The 17,778-nt window shown below is 45.4% G+C and overlaps 1 protein-coding gene across 5 annotated transcripts in view; it reads left to right on the top strand.

The window, feature by feature from the left end:
- The window catches only part of SNX29 (sorting nexin 29), a 1,242,095-nt gene that overhangs the window by 109,226 nt on the left and 1,115,091 nt on the right, over positions 1-17,778 (top strand). For all 5 annotated transcript variants that reach the window (XM_063934344.1, XM_063934341.1, XM_063934342.1 and 2 more), the window contains one exon: positions 16,577-16,958. In XM_063934344.1, coding sequence (XP_063790414.1) covers positions 16,577-16,958 — 382 coding nt within the window. The remainder of the gene's footprint in view (positions 1-16,576; positions 16,959-17,778) is intronic.

Below are 17,778 nucleotides of genomic sequence, written 5' to 3'. Positions count from 1 at the left end.
GAAACAATCTACTAGATCTCGGTTACCTTGGGTAAATCATTTTAATACTGAGAGTAGTGTTATTTCCAAGGTGGCCAAATCACTCTGGCCCATGATCCAGTCAGATCCTGACCTAAATATGACTGAGACTAACATTATGCCCACGTATACTAGGGGAAGAAACTTAAGGGATTGGCTGGTTAAAACTGACGTTACTGATCTGGCCTCTAGACAAAGTGAACAGAATACCTTTCTTGCTCTTCGTAAAGGTTGCTTCAGGTGTTTAAATTGCACCACCTGTAGATCTCTGCTGACAGGAAGCATATTTCATCATCCCTTCAGTGGGAGAAAATATACCATCAAATTTAGACTCACATGTACGACTAAGTTTATCATTTATTTAATTAACTGCCCCTGTGGCTTGCACTATGTGGGGAAAACCGACTGCACACTGAGGGAACGGATGGCCAATCATAAACTGGCCATCAGAAAAGCTATCCTGAGTGGGACGAGTGATCAGCCGGTAGCACGGCATTTTGCAGTCGCCAAACATAGTGTTGCTTGTTTAAAATACATGATCATTGATCATGTACCAGCTAAAGTGAGAGGGGGTAATAGATCTTTAATACTGTTACAAAAGGAGTCCAGATGAATTCATGAATTACAAACGCTGGCGCCCAGGGGTCTCAATGAGACATTGGGGCTTCATTGCTTCTTATAGCATATTGAGAGTATGTTCAGTGTCAACTTGCGAGTCAGGGGATTTTTGATTCATGTATAATTTATATTTCTCAGTAAGAGCATTATAAGATTGAGATTTGGATGACATTTGCATGCATTGTATCTGTGCCTGTTTTAATATTGTGTTTTATCTGTACTGGTTCTGGTGCACTTGTGTTAGGTATTTTTAGATTCGGGTTTTTGATTATAGGGTGATGACTCCGGTGGGTGGGACGGCAGGATGACGTCATTGTTGGGCGTCTGAACGCCGGGTCCATGCCGGTGCTCGCCGCACATGGGAAGGGGATATAAAGGTATGTGTTTATTGTATTTGTTATAACCTGAGGACGAAGTAATTAAAACTTCGAAACGTTGTTTTCATCCAACCTGCCTTTGTGCTTCTTTGTACCGGAGTGCCGCCGACTATACTCTACGTATCACCCGCTGCCATACGGGTCTAGGAGGGCACCGGACCGATATACTTTGAGACTGGGAGTGCTGCCAAAGCAATTGTATGTATGTATGTATGTATGTATGTATATATATATATATATATATATATATATATATACATACACACAGATGTAGCCACACTCATCGTGGCCACATCTGCGGCAAACAGACATTCTCAGCGTGGCTAGGCACACCTGTGCCGAGCTGTGTGCTTAGAGCTCCCATTCATGCGAGTGGGTGGCGTGGACGTCTAAGATGCGTGCACGCCCCAAACGTACACACGGTCGGGCCTAGCAAGGTGTGATCGCGTTGAGATACAGCCACAATGAGCAAAGTGAGTGAACAGAAAAGATATCTAAATAAAATCAATATTTAGTATGGCCATCCTTTGCCTTCAAAACAGCATCAATTCTTCTTGGTACATTTGCACAAAGTCAGGGATTTTGTAGGATTTATAGTCAGGTGTATGATTAACCAATTATACCAAACAGGTGATAATGATCATAATTTTCATATGTAGGTTGAATTACAGTCATTAACTGAAACAGGTACCGCTCTGTAGGAAGCGTAAAACTGGGTGAGTATCAGACAAACACAATGAAAAAAATGGAGTATAATAAGCGCTCTGTCCCGTTCCAACATAAATGTCCAAATAAAACCTTTTCAGGACGTATCTTTAAGAATCGATGGACCACTTGTGCAGAATGTGTCAACTTCTGTTCATCACTCCATAAGATTCCTTTAAATGGGGAATATACCTCAAAAAAAGACCAAATGAAGATGGCATAGTGTAGTATATCTAGAATGAAATAATTACACCAACGTGGATGCAGAAGGATTGGTGTGATAAAGGGTCTGCGTACCGAAACTCACACTATAAAGAGGTTATTCACTCCCATAAAGGTATCTTTAGCCACCAGTCGTCAATTGTGTAGATAGACCAACCGTGCACACACCTTCACAAAATGATCCCCATAATGTACCGTACTCGCATAACACATGGCAGTTGAACTCTCATAGCGGTTTCTTTATTTCGGCCTCCAACTGTGTGCCGCTCATTGGAGGTAGTGATGTTAGCACTTACTCTCCCAAAGGGATGCACACCACTGCTGCCAGACACAGCAATGGCTGCTCTCTGCTCCTGCTGCCTTGTGGGAATGATAGCTATAAAGGCGAGGCTGTGGAAGTTTCATGTCACAGGTCATACACCATGGCAAGACTGAGCACAGCAACAAGACACAAGGTATTCATACTCCATCAAAAGGTCTCTCCCAGGCAAAGGTTTTAAAGCAGACCTGGGTTTCAAGTTGTGCTAATCAAGCTCTTTTGAAAAAGCACAAAGAAACGGGCAATGCTGAGGACTGTAGATGCAGTGATCAGCCAATGAAACTCAGTGCATCAGATGATGACACATCATGCTTACTTCCCTTTGAAATCGAATGATGTCCAGCAGTGCCATCAACTCAGAACTGGCAGAAACCAGTGGGACCCATGTACTCCCATCTACTGTTCGGAGCAGTCTGGCCAGAAGTGGTCTCCTTCGAAGAATTGTGGCCGATAAGCCATATGTCTAATGCAGGCATGTCCAAACTGCGGCCCTCCAGCTGTTGTGAAACTACATATCTCAGCATGCCCTGACACAGTTTTGCTGTCAGAGAATGCTAAAGCTGTGTCAGGGCATGCTGGGATGTGTAGTTTCTCAACAGCTGGAGGGCCGCAGTTTGGACATGCCTGGTCTAATGGGAAACAAGGCCAAGTGACTCAACTATGCATGAAAACATAGGAACTGGGTACAGAAAAACGGCAACAGGTGCTCTGGATTGATGAGTCAAAGTTTGAAATATTTGGATGTAATAGCCGAAGGGCTGGAGAGCGGTACAATAATGAGTGTCCGCATGCAACAGTGAAGCATGGTGGAGGTTCCTTGCAAGTATGGGGCTGCATTCCAGCAAATGGAGTTGGGGATTTGGTCAGGATTAATTGTTATCCTCAATGTTGAAAAAGACAGGCAGGTACTTACCCATCATACAGTACCATCATGGAGGTGTCTCATTGGCTTTAAATTTATTCTGAGCAAGACGACGACCCCAAACATACAGCCAGTGTTATTAAGAACTATCTTCAGTGTAAAGAAGTCCAAGGAGTCCTGCCCCCGACAGAGTCCTGATCTCAACATCATCGAGCCTGTCTGGGATTACATGACTAGACAGAAGGATTTGAACAATCCTACATCCACAAAAGATCTGTGTTTAGTTCTCCAAGATGTTTAGAACAACCTCCCTGCCCAGGTCCTTTAAAAACTGTGTGCAAGTGTACCTAAAATAATTGATGCAAAGAGTGGTCACACCAAATATTAATTTGGTTTAAAGTTCTGTTCTGTTCATTCACTTTGCATTTTGTTAACTGATAAAAAGAAACTATTAAGACTCCTATTTCTCTAACGTCCTAAGTGGATGCTGGGAACTCCGTAAGGACCATGGGGAATAGCGGCTCCGCAGGAGACTGGGCACAACTAAAGAAAGCTTTAGGACTACCTGGTGTGCACTGGCTCCTCCCTCTATGACCCTCCTCCAGACCTCAGTTAGAATTTTGTGCCCGGCCGAGCTGGATGCACACTAGGGGCTCTCCTGAGCTCTTAGGAAGAAAGTAATATTTAGGTTTTTTATTTTCAGTGAGATCTGCTGGCAACAGACTCACTGCTACGAGGGACCTAGGGGAGAGAAGCGAACCTACCTGCTTGCAGCTAGCTTGGGCTTCTAAGCTACTGGACACCATTAGCTCCAGAGGGATCGAACACAGGCCCAGCCTCGGTCGTCCGGAGCCGCGCCGCCGTCCCCCTAGCAGAGCCAGAAGCAAGAAGACGTTCCTGGAAATCGGCGGCAGAAGACTTCGGTCTTCGTTAAGGTAGCGCACAGCACTGCAGCTGTGCGCCATTGCTCCCCAGGCACACCACATACTCCGGTCACTGATGGGTGCAGGGCGCTGGGGGGGGGCGCCCTTGGCTGCAATATAAGTACCTTACTTGGCAAATTAACACATAATATAGCCTTTAAGACTATATATGTGTAAAATCCCCTGCCATAACTGTATAAAAAAAGCGGGAGAAGGGAAAGCGGCGGGGCTATCTCCCTCAGCACACTGGCGCCATTTTCCCTCACAGCTCCGCTGGAAGGATCGCTCCCCAGGCTCTCCCCTGCAGTTCCAGACTACATAGGGTAAAAAAGAGAGGGGGGGCACTAAATTTAGGCGCAATCTCTAATATATAAGCAGCTATAAGGGGTAAAATCACTGTGTAGTGTGTATCCCTGTTTTATATAGCGCTCTGGTGTGTGCTGGCATACTCTCTCTCTGTCTCCCCAAAGGGCTTTGTGGGGTCCTGTCCTCAGTCAGAGCATTCCCTGTGTGTGTGCGGTGTGTCGGTACGGCTGTGTCGAGATGTTTGATGAGGAGGCTTATGTGGAGGCGGAGCAGGTGCCGATAAATGTGATGTCACCCCCTGCGGGGTCGACACCTGAGTGGATGGCTATGTGGAAGGAATTACGCGACAGTGTCAACTCCTTACATAAAAGGTTTGACGACATATCAGATGTGGGACAGCCGGCTTCTCAGCCCGTGCCTGCCCAGACGTCTCAAAGGCCATCAGGGGCTCTAAAACGCCCGCTACCTCAGATGGCAGACACAGATGTCGACACAGATACTGACTCCAGTGTCGACGATGATGAGACTAGTGTACATTCCAATAGAAGCGTGGGCTTCCCCCGATAAACTAGTAATTTCTAAAAAGTTACTAATGGCGTACCCTTTCCCGCCAGAGGATAGGTCACGTTGGGAGACATCCCCTAGGGTAGATAAAGCGCTCACACGCCTGTCAAAGAAGGTGGCACTACCGTCTCCGGACACGGCCGCCCTAAAGGAGCCTGCTGATAGGAAGCAGGAGGCTATCCTGAAGTCTGTTTATACACACTCAGGTATTATACTGAGACCAGCTATTGCTTCAGCATGGATGTGCAGTGCTGCAGCTGCGTGGTCAGATTCCCTGTCAGAAAATATTGATACCTTAGACAGGGACACTATATTGCTAACCATAGAGCATATTAAAGACGCAGTCTTATACATGAGAGATGCACAGAGGGATATTTGCCGGCTGGCATCTAAAATAAGTGCAATGTCCATTTCTGCCAGGAGGGGTTTATGGACTCGGCAGTGGACAGGGGATGCAGATTCTAAAAGGCACATGGAAGTTTTGCCTTACAAGGGTGAGGAGTTGTTTGGGGATGGTCTCTCAGACCTCGTTTCCACAGCGACAGCTGGGAAGTCAGCATTTTTACCCCATGTTCCCTCACAGCCAAAGAAAGCACCGTATTATCAGGTACAGTCTTTTCGGCCCCAGAAAGGCAAGCGGGTTAAAGGCGCGTCCTTTCTGCCCAGAGGCAGAGGTAGAGGAAAAAAGCTGCAGCATACAGCCAGTTCCCAGGAACAAAAGCCCTCCCCCGCTTCCTCTAAGTCCACCGCATGACGCTGGGGCTCCACAGGCGGAGCCAGGTACGGTGGGGGCCCGTCTCAAGAACTTCAGCGACCAGTGGGCTCGCTCACGGGTGGATCCCTGGATTCTACAAGTGGTATCTCAGGGTACAAGCTGGAATTCGAGACATCTCCCCCTCGCCGTTTCCTCAAATCTGCCTTGCCCACAGCTCCCCCGGACAGGGAGGCAGTGCTGGAGGCAATTCACAAGCTGTATTCGCAGCAGGTGATAGTCAAGGTACCCCTCCTTCAACAAGGAAGGGGTTACTATTCCACAATGTTTGTGGTACCGAAACCGGACGGTTCGGTGAGACCCATTTTAAATTTGAAATCCTTGAACACCTATATAAAAAGGTTCAAGTTCAAGATGGAATCGCTCAGGGCGGTTATTTCAAGCCTGGAGGAAGGGGATTACATGGTATCACTGGACATCAAGGATGCTTACCTACATGTCCCCATTTACCTTCCTCACCAGGAGTACCTCAGATTTGTGGTACAGGACTGTCATTACCAATTCCAGACGTTGCCGTTGGTCTGTCCACGGCACCGAGGGTATTTACCAAGGTAATGGCCGAAATGATGATACTCCTTCGAAAAAAGGGAGTTTTAATTATCCCATACTTGGATGATCTCCTGATAAAGGCGAGGTCCAGGGAGCAGTTGTTGGTCGGGGTAGCACTTTCTCGGGAGGTGCTACAACAGCACGGTTGGATTCTGAATATTCCAAAGTCACAGCTGGTTCCTACGACACGTCTACTGTTTCTGGGGATGGTTCTGGACACAGACCAGAAAAGGGTGTTTCTCCCGGAGGAGAAAGCCAAGGAGTTGTCGTCTCTAGTCAGAGATCTCCTGAAACCAAAACAGGTCTCGGTGCATCACTGCACGCGAGTCCTGGGAAAAATAGTAGCTTCCTACGAAGCAATTCCATTCGGCAGGTTCCATGCAAGAATCTTTCAGTGGGATCTGTTGGCCAAGTGGTCCGGATCCCATCTTCAGATGCATCGGCTGATAACCCTGTCTCCAAGGACCAGGGTGTCTCTGCTGTGGTGGCTGCAGAGTGCTCATCTTCTAGAGGGCCGCAGATTCGGCATACAGGACTGGGTCCTGGTGACCACGGATGCCAGCCTTCGAGGCTGGGGGGCAGTCACACAGGGAAGAAACTTCCAAGGGCTATGGTCAAGCCAGGAGATTTCCCTACACATAAATATTCTGGAACTAAGGGCCATCTACGATGCCCTAAGTCAGGCAAGACCCCTGCTTCAAAACCAGCCGGTTCTGATCCAGTCAGACAACATCACTGCGGTCGCCCATGTAAACCGACAGGGCGGCACGAGAAGCAGGACGGCGATGGCAGAAGCCACAAGGATTCTCCGATGGGCGGAAAATCAGATGTTAGCACTGTCAGCAGTGTTCATTCCGGGAGTGGACAACTGGGAAGCAGACTTCCTCAGCAGGCACGACCTCCACCCGGGAGAGTGGGGACTTCATCCAGAAGTCTTTCAGCTGATTGTAAATCGCTGGGAACGGCCACAGGTGGACATGATGGCGTCCCGCCTCAACAAAAAGCTAGAAAGATATTGCACCAGGTCGAGAGACCCTCAGGCATTAGCTGTGGACGCTCTAGTGACACCGTGGGTGTACCAGTCAGTTTATGTGTTCCCTCCTCTTAATCTCATACCCAAGGTACTGAGGATAATAAGACGAAGAGGAGTAAGAACTATACTCATTGTTCCGGATTGGCCAAGAAGAGCTTGGTACCCAGAACTTCAAGAGGTGATCTCAGAGGACCCATGGCCTCTGCCGCTCAGACAGGACCTGCTGCAGCAGGGGCCCTGTCTGTTCCAAGACTTACCGCGGCTGCGTTTGACGGCATGGCGGTTGAACGCCGGATCCTGACTGAAAAGGGCATTCCGGAGGAAGTCATCCCTACGCTGATTAAAGCTAGGAAAGAAGTGACTGCAAACCATTATCACCGCATATGGCGAAAATATGTTGCGTGGTGTGAGGCCAGGAAGGCCCCAACGGAGGAATTTCAGCTGGGCCGTTTTCTGCACTTCCTACAGTCAGGGGTGACTATGGGCCTAAAATTGGGTTCCATTAAGGTCCAGATTTCGGCTCTATCGATTTTCTTCCAGAAAGAACTGGCTTCACTACCTGAAGTTCAGATATTTGTTAAGGGAGTGCTGCATATTCAGCCCCCTTTTGTGCCCCCAGTGGCACCTTGGGATCTCAACGTGGTGTTGAATTTCCTAAAGTCACATTGGTTTGAACCACTTAAAACCGTGGATTTAAAATATCTCACGTGGAAAGTGGTCATGCTGTTGGCCTTGGCTTTGGCCAGGCGTGTGTCAGAATTGGCGGCTTTATCATGTAAAAGCCCTTATCTGATTTTCCATATGGATAGGGCGGAATTGAGGACTCGTCCCCAATTTCTCCCAAAGGTGGTTTCAGCTTTTCATTTGAACCAGCCTATTGTGGTGCCTGCGGCTACTCGTGACTTGGAGGATTCCAAGTTGCTGGACGTAGTCCGGGCCCTAAATATCTATGTTTCCAGGACAGTTGGAGTCAGAAAGACTGACTCGCTATTTATCCTGCATGCACCCAACAAGTTGGGTGCGCCTGCTTCAAAGCAGACTATTGCTCGCTGGATCTGTAGCACGATTCAACTTGCACATTCTGCGGCTGGACTGCCGCATCCTAAATCTGTAAAAGCCCATTCCATGAGGAAGGTGGGCTCTTCTTGGGCGGCTGCCCGAGGGGTCCCGGCTTTACAACTTTGCCGAGCAGCTACTTGGTCGGGGTCAAACACATTTGCTAAATTCTACAAGTTTGATACCCTGGCTGAGGAGGACCTAGAGTTCGCTCATTCGGTGCTGCAGAGTCATCCGCACTCTCCCGCCCGTTTGGGAGCTTTGGTATAATCCCCATGGTCCTTACGGAGTTCCCAGCATCCACTTAGGACGTTAGAGAAAATAAGATTTTACTCACCGGTAAATCTATTTCTCGTAGTCCGTAGTGGATGCTGGGCGCCCGTCCCAAGTGCGGATTGTCTGCAATACTTGTATATAGTTATTGGTTAACTAAAGGGTTATTGTTGAGCCATCTGTTGAGAGGCTCAGTTATATTTCATACTGTTAACTGGGTATAGTATCACGAGTTATACGGTGTGATTGGTGTGGCTGGTATGAGTCTTACCCGGGATTCCAAATCCTTTCCTTATTGTGTCAGCTCTTCCGGGCACAGTATCCTAACTGAGGTCTGGAGGAGGGTCATAGAGGGAGGAGCCAGTACACACCAGGTAGTCCTAAAGCTTTCTTTAGTTGTGCCCAGTCTCCTGCGGAGCCGCTATTCCCCATGGTCCTTACGGAGTTCCCAGCATCCACTACGGACTACGAGAAATAGATTTACCGGTGAGTAAAATCTTATTTTTTTAAAGCATTCTTACATTGCAGCACTTTTTTTCCCGCACCTGCCTAAAACCTTTGCACAGTACTGTGTGTGTGTGTGTGTGTGTGTGTGTATATATATATATATATATACACACACAGCAGGCAGGTCCGGCTCTCCCATTAGAGTTAAAAGCGCTGGGTGCCCTCACATAGGAAAGGATAAATACAGCAGCTGGTGCGGCACTCCGAGCGACTGACACAAACAGGCAGTAGAGTCCTCGGTATGGACAACGTTTCAATGCGTTTTAATATTGCATTTTCATCAGGTCATATAGAACAAACATAATACACTCGCCTAAATACCCAGCGTGTGCAGCGTACACCACGCGCTTCCGGAGCTCAGGCACCCGCCAGGCTCGTCAGCGCTATATGATGACGCGGTCAACCAGTGCCCGTCACCATAGCAACCAAACTAAACAAGATCTGCACGCTGTAAACATGCACATATGTCTATTATGTTTGTTCTATATGACCTGATGAAAATGCAATATTAAAACTCATTGAAACGTTGTCCATACCGAGGACTCTACTGCCTGTTTGTGTCAGTCGCTCGGAGTGCAGCACCAGCTGCTGTATTTATAAATATATATAAATATATATATATAAATATATATATATATATATATATATATATATATATATATATATATATATAAAATACACACACACACACACACACACACACACACACACACGCACACACTACTGTGCAAAAGTTTTAGGCAGGTGTGGAAAAGTGCTGCAAAGCACGAATGCCTTCAAAAATAGGCTTTTAGTGTGTGTATATATGTGTGTATATGTGTATATATATATATATATATATATATATATATATAGAACAAAAACAAATATACCCTTCCTGCGCTAAAGTTCAGCAGCACAACTGAGAAATCCCCTGTCGGTAAGATCCCAAAAATAGAAACAGAACAACAAAACAGAGTGCGCTTAATGATTACAACTGGTTAAAAATTGATCAATTCCAGATTCAAGGCGGGGCTTCTCTTAAGTTCTTTTTCTCTTAGGGAATTCCTGATTGAGGCCTATAGAGAAACCCTCTCACCAAAGAAATCACCCGACAAAAAAATTCACAGTTTAATTACAGGAATTCTTTATATAAAATAGACTTTAGTCCATAATCATAAAATTAACATGATACAAAACAGCATAAGACCACAATAATTTGGACACGCACCAAAATGCTTTTAGATGTTACAAGGTTTTGTTGTTCTATCTATCTATCTATCTATCTATATATATATATATATATATATATAGGTAGCAGGTATTCTTCGGCACTCCCATATAAGTAGTTAAATCAACTGGCCCGGTGCCCTCCACAGCATAGCAGCAATGTAGAACGTACAAATAGGCGGCACTCTCTGACTTCTTATGTACAAGAAAAGAGATGACCCCCTCTTGTTAGCTTGACGTTTCGGTTTTATTAACCGTCATCAGAAGATACAAAAGATTCAACAGACATTCTTACCTTAATACAACTTAACACACCACGTGCAGCGTCCCCGGAGCCCCGGCAGACCCATTTCCGTTTTGCGTCATCGCATGTAGACACCGCTGTCCACCCGATGACGTATACCCGGCTCTAAGTGCATCCCATCACCATGACAACACACCGTATCGGAGAAATGTTAATCATTAGATGTGCAGACTCTGTGAAACAGAGAGTGCAACAGACATTATAAGAGATATTCATAATAAAAAACCGAACAAGATAATCACCCTTAAGCATTAAAGATGAACACTTAGAGAAATTCCCTCTCATAGAAAACATGACAAAGATAATGTCTCGTTTAGGCCGTTTGGAGCCACCGTATTCAATCGGTGTATCCAGCGCGCCTCTTTTTGCAATAAAACTTTATGTCTATCGCCACCTCGTTTGGATGCCTACACTTGCTCTAGCATTTTATACCGTAAGGTGGCCAACGTGTGATTATGTAATTTGAAATGTTTTGCAACCGGCTGCTCTATATTCTTGCCCTCCAGTATTTGTTTAATGGCACTTCTATGTTGTGACATCCGTTCTTTAAATAGACAGGATGTCTTACCTATGTAATACAGCCCACAGGGACATTTGATGCAATAGACGACAAATTTACTTGTGCATGTGAGCACCTGTCTGATCTTAATCCTTTGTCCCGAGTGGGGGTGTACTACATAGTCACCTGTCTCGAGATATAAACAAGTGGTGCAACCTGTACACTTATAGTGACCTGGCTTACGGGATAAAAAGGTGGTATCCGCTACCGTTAAACGTGAAATATCGTTATGTACTACCAAGTCTCGTATATTACTGCCTCTCTTGTAACATGGCAATATTTTACTTGTTCTAATGCTAGAGAGGTCCGGGTCAGACTGTATAACTGGCCATACTCTTTTAGCAGTTTTGATGAGATTTTGACTTGAAGTAGTATAACTGGATACATAGATCACTGATTTATCAAGTGCCCTTTTGTCCCTGGTATTCTCAACCGGTATTTTAGGTTCAAGCATAGCACGTTTTTTTGCATCTTGTAACAGTTTGTTGCTATACCCCCTTTCAAGAAATCTTTTAGTCATCAGATCCATTTGAACCAGTTCATCATCCATGTTAGTACAAATACGGTGCATCCTCAGATACTGCGAGTATAGCAACCCGTTTTTTAGCGATTTCGGATGATGACTAGAGGATAGCAACAAACTGTTAACATCTGTGGGCTTGTTGTACACTGAAGTAATGAGTTTACCTTGTTATTTAGTGATTTTAACATCAAGGAAATGTATGCTAGTGGACTGTATGTCAAAGGTAAATTTTATGGATTCATCCATCTGATTAACCCTTTGCATCATCTCTATGAAACCATCATATGAACCCGTCCACAGCATAAAGACGTCATCGATATAGCGGGTGTACATAGCTATGTTAGATTTTTGCTGATCATTAGAAAAGAAAAGAGCCCTCTCTACCCCAAACATAAAAGAATTGGCATATGCAGGTGCGGCACAAGACCCCATCGCACAGCCTTTCTCTTGCCTGAAAAATTCATTATTGAAAAGAAAATAATTTCTATAAAGTGTGAAATGTATAAGCGACATAAAGAAATAAATTTCAGGACCAGTGTAGTTGGGGTTTCCCTCTATTAGTGTTCTAACAGCTTCCAGTCCCCGCAAATGCGGGATACTGGTATATAGGCTGATCACATCAGCCGTACAGAGCCAACAGGTGTCAGGAACCGTGTCAATTTGTCTGAGCTTACTTAAAAAAGTAATCGTATCCTTTAGATACGTTTCTTCACGCTGAATTACCGGCTGTAGGAAATGATCAATATATTTTGACACTTGATAGTACAGTGAGTCCCTAGCGGCAATTATAGGCCGACCAGGCGGGCGGACCGGATCCTTATGTAATTTTGGTATGGTGTAAAATACCGGCACACTAGGGGTCATTGAAGTTAAAGCCATCTTAGTGGATTTCGAAATAATGCCATTGGCTTCAGCATTTCCCAATAACTGATTTAATTCTAATATATATTCAGCTGTAGGATCGGATTCCAATTTACTATACACAGAGATATCATTTAATTGCCGGTAGGCTTCAGTTTTGTAGTCGGCTAAATCCTGTATCACTATGCCACCAGATGCTAATTTCAATACTAATGAGTGTCCCATTAGATCCAAATCTACCTTTGACCCTTACTCCATCAATCCAGCTATAAAGGTATTTACCAATATAGTCTGATTGCATTGATAACCTTGATGAACATAAAATATCATACAAGGGGTCCAACATTAGCGCAGCAGAGCGCTTGGCTTTAAGAAATGTATCCATTTATCCAGATATCACTGTGCGCCCTGCCGATAAGGGGGGTGGCATAGTGATACACCCGGCATCACGTGGACGGGGGGCAGGTGACGTCATCAGACTGCTCCGCCAATCCAGCGGTGGAGGGGAATACAAAGTCAGACGCCAAACAGAGCTTCAGTGCCTGAGTATCGTCTTTCCCTGACGTGGATGCCAGCGCTCTTGTTCCCGGCAAGGATCTCTGCAGTTGTACTCCAGTGGCTCCGGCATTTCCAGGTGCCAGTTCGCTGCACCGGTCCCAGTGAATTCAGCGGCTGGTATATCTCTCTGCGGTCCAGTCACCAGTGCTCCTAGGAATCAGCGTGGGCTGCGGGCCTAAATCAACGTTCTCAAGTTCTACAATTCAACAGCGTCTCAAACCCCTGCACTTCAGTTCTTCACATTATCAGCGTCTCAGTCACCGTTCACGAGTCTACAAATCAACAGCGTCTCAAACCCCTGCACTTCAGTTCTCACATCATCAGCGTCTCAGTCACCGTTCACAAGTTCTACAACTCAACAGCGTCTTTAACCCCTGCACTTAAGTTCCTCAAATCATCAGCGTCCTAAACCTCTGCACTTAAGTTCTTCAATTTACCAGTGTCTTCACCTCCGCTCACAAGCTTTTTATCCATCTGTGCCTTTAATCATCATTTACAAGTTCCTCAAGTTATCAGTGACTTTTGAACATCACCCACAGTTTCTTCAGTTATCAGTATCTCTCATATTGCTCACAAAACCCTTCAGCGGGTCTGGACATTCCCTCTTTAATTCCTCTTTGACATATGACTTTAAGTTGTTTTTCCCTGCAATAAAGTTCTTCTATATTTCATCAAACTTCACTGTCCGCGTCCTGTATGAGGAAGTCCTATATTAGGCCACCTCTTTTCCGGCTCAGTTGTGGTTCCCCTTCCCAACAATCGGAAGAATCCCCGAGTTCACAACACCCTCAGTCTAGGCCCGTGACAGAGGCATTACTTCGCGACCAACCAGTTCTGATCCAGTCAGACAACGTCACCGCAGTAGCTCATGTAAACTGCCAAGGCGGCACAAGGAGCAGAGTGGCGATGGCGGAAGCCACCAGAATTCTTCGCTGGGCGGAGAATCATGTAAGCGCACGGTCAGCAGTGTTCATTCCGGGAGTGGGCAACTGGGAAGCAGACTTCCTCAGCAGACACGACCTACATCCGGGAGAGTGGGGACTTCATCAGGAAGTCTTCGTGCAGATTGCAAGTCAGTGGGGACTGCCCCAAATAGACATGATGGCGGGACGTCTCAACAAAAAGCTACAAAGGTATTGCGCCAGGTCAAGAGACCCTCAGGCGGTAGCTGTGGACGCCCTAGTGACACCGTGGGTGTTCCGGTCGGTCTATATATTTCCTCCTCTTCCTCTCATACCCAAGGTGTTGAGAATAATAAGAAAAAGAGGAGTGAGAACAATCCTCATTGTTCCAGATTGGCCACGAAGGGCCTGGTATCCGGATCTGCAGGAGATGCTCACAGAAGATCCGTGGCCTCTTCCTCTAAGACAGGACCTGTTGCAACAGGGGCCCTGTCTGTTCCAAGACTTACCGCGGCTGCGTTTGACGGCGTGGCGGTTGAACGCCGGATCCTAGCGGAAAAAGGTATTCCAGATGAGGTCATTCCTACACTAATAAAGGCTAGGAAGGACGTGACATCAAAACATTATCACCGAATATGGCGAAAATATGTTTCTTGGTGTGAGGCCAGGAATGCTCCTACGGAAGAATTCCATCTGGGCCGTTTTCTTCACTTCCTACAAACTGGAGTTAATTTGGGCCTAAAATTAGGATCTATTAAGGTTCAGATTTCGGCCTTATCCATTTTCTTTCAAAAGGAATTGGCCTCTCTCCCAGACGTACAGACGTTTGTGAAGGGAGTACTGCATATTCAGCCTCCTTTTGTACCTCCGGTGGCGCCTTGGGACCTTAACGTGGTGTTAAGTTTCCTTAAGTCACATTGGTTTGAACCACTTAAAACGGTGGAGTTGAAATATCTCACTTGGAAGGTGGTCATGTTGTTAGCCTTGGCTTCGGCTAGGCGAGTTTCGGAATTAGCGGCTTTATCACATAAAAGCCCCTATCTGGTTTTCCATATGGATAGGGCGGAATTGCGGACCCGTCCTCAATTCCTACCTAAAGTGGTCTCATCTTTTCATATGAACCAACCTATTGTCGTGCCTGTGGCTACGCGTGACTTGGAGGATTCCGAGTCCCTTGATGTAGTCAGGGCTTTGAAAATTTACGTGGCCAGAACGGCTAGAGTCAGAAAGACAGAAGCACTGTTTGTCCTGTATGCAGCCAACAAGGTTGGCGCTCCCGCTTCAAAGCAGACTATTGCTCGCTGGATCTGTAACACGATTCAGCAGGCGCATTCTATGGCAGGATTGCCGTTACCAAAATCGGTTAAGGCCCATTCCACTAGGAAGGTGGGCTCTTCTTGGGCGGCTGCCCGAGGGGTCTCGGCACTACAGCTGTGCCGAGCTGCTACTTGGTCGGGGTCAAACACCTTTGCAAAGTTCTATAAGTTTGATACCCTGGCTGAGGAGGACCTCCTGTTTGCTCAATCGGTGCTGCAGAGTCATCCACACTCTCCCGCCCGTTTGGGAGCTTTGGTATAATCCCCATGGTCCTTACGGAGTCCCCAACATCCTCTAGGACGTTAGAGAAAATAAGATTTTAAACCTAACGGTAAATCTTTTTCTCGTAGTCCGTAGAGGATGCTGGGCGCCCGTCCCAAGTGCGGACTACTTCTGCAAGACTTGTATATAGTTATTGCTTACATAAGGGTTATGTTATAGTTTCATCGGTTTTGGACCGATGCTATGTTGTTTTTTCATACTGTTAACTAGATAGTATATCACAAGTTATACGGTGTGATTGGTGTGGCTGGTATGAATCTTGCCCTTGGATTAACTAAAATCCTTTCCTCGTACTGTCCGTCTCCTCTGGGCACAGTTTCTCTAACTGAGGTCTGGAGGAGGAGCATAGAGGGAGGAGCCAGTGCACACCCAGATCCAAAGTCTTTCTTAAAGTGCCCATGTCTCCTGCGGAGCCCGTCTATCCCCATGGTCCTTACGGAGTCCCCAGCATCCTCTACGGACTACAAGAAAAAGATTTACCGGTAGATTTAAAACCTTATTATGTATGAAGTGTCACAAAAATATGATCATTGTATTAACCCTCCCCCCCCCCCCCCCCCCCCCCCCCCCCAAAAAAAAAAGGCCATATAGTATTTTCTCATTGAGTGCCCTTGGGGACACAGACTACGGTAGGAATGTTTCCTAAATTGATTGTTTTGTTAGGATAGTTTTTTTTAATGTAGTTTGTGCCCTATTTTATCTGCATTGCATTGTTATTGTTGAATGTAAATAGAAAATGAAGTAAATGCTGTAATTACATAAAGCTTTTAGAGCATAGTGTTTAGCCCAATATGCGGATTTACACAGCGGCAATTCTGATCACTGCTGGTATCGCTGGTGTTGTTTCAAACACACTCTTTGCTGAAACTGAAGTATAAGAAGCTTATCTCGCTTGAGGCAAGTGATTTCTGGAAATATGCCAGGAAAAATATTCTGTTTTTTTCTCTTTCCCTGTAGATGGCAAATCTAAAAGAGATCGAAAAAAGAAGAAAAAAGTGTCGACTATCATCTCGTTTGATGATGATGGGGATGTGGAACATCCACATCTGGTGGAGGTTTCAAAGTTCCAGAAGAGTGGCCTTGAGAGTTCACAAGAGCAGTCTGACAGGTCCTCGGCAGAGCTGCCTCTCTTTGAAGCGCAGTTTGAATTAAACTTGCAAGACAAGGAAAACGCAGACTGTTCTTGGAAAAATGATTCTCCATGTGTTAATGGGGATTTTGGCTATAGAAAGCTGGACGTAAAAAGCATTGATGATGAAGAACTAGATGACTATGACACATATCAGCCAGAACCTGTCAGCAAGTCGGAAGTTAGAGCTGAGAAAGAGTCTACTGAACAGTAAGTTTATCATAATCACACAGCATGTTTTCCTGGGTGTCATGTTTCTAGAGAGGTGTCGCATCTTGCGGAATCTTTTAGAAATCCTGGATGAGTTAACTTTACAGTCAGACATTCTTTTTTCAGCATTGTTGACAGCGAAGCATCACTCTCAGTAACCCACAAATGTTTCCAGGTCTAGGACTGCGATATTTTATTATTCTCACTTCTTTTATTATCTTAAATAAATTCTAACCTCAAAAATTGTATGTTCTGACTTGTGCCTAGCACAGGGTAATATATATACTTTAATAGCGTTTTTTTATTTCCTTTGTGTATGTTGTGAGCTAATTTATGGGTTTGGTTCTTTTACCACTGTGCCTACTTTTGGTCATAGTTTTGGATATTTTGAGAGTTGACCAGTCCCTTTGAATGCTGTCACGCCCTTCCTCTAGTGAGGTCATATATTCCTTGCCATTCAGTCACATCCCCAATCTATTTTATTGTCGTTTTATTATTATTATTATTACATGTCAAAGAGATTGCTAGCAAAACTTTGGGTGAAGACAAGGGGGAAGAGACGGAAAACCGTGGAGTTGTACTAAATGAGCTTTACAAACAGGTTTAATAACAATTACAGTATGTGAGGTACTAAAACAAGAATATTTTTATTTTTTATTCATTCAAATATAATTTTTTTTAAATTTGTTAAAAATTTTTTTACACTTACACCTGTCCAGGAATTTTGGGGTATGTGCAATTGCGGTCGAATTGCCGAAAATTTCGAAAGACGGGTCATTTTCGACACAAAAAAACCTGTCGAATTTGATTCGACAATGCA

The sequence above is a fragment of the Pseudophryne corroboree genome, chromosome 7 (genome assembly GCF_028390025.1).
Source record: "Pseudophryne corroboree isolate aPseCor3 chromosome 7, aPseCor3.hap2, whole genome shotgun sequence".
NCBI lineage: Eukaryota > Metazoa > Chordata > Amphibia > Anura > Myobatrachidae > Pseudophryne > Pseudophryne corroboree.
Note: the sequence above shows the minus strand (reverse complement) of the source record. Positions and strands in the feature narration are given on the sequence as shown.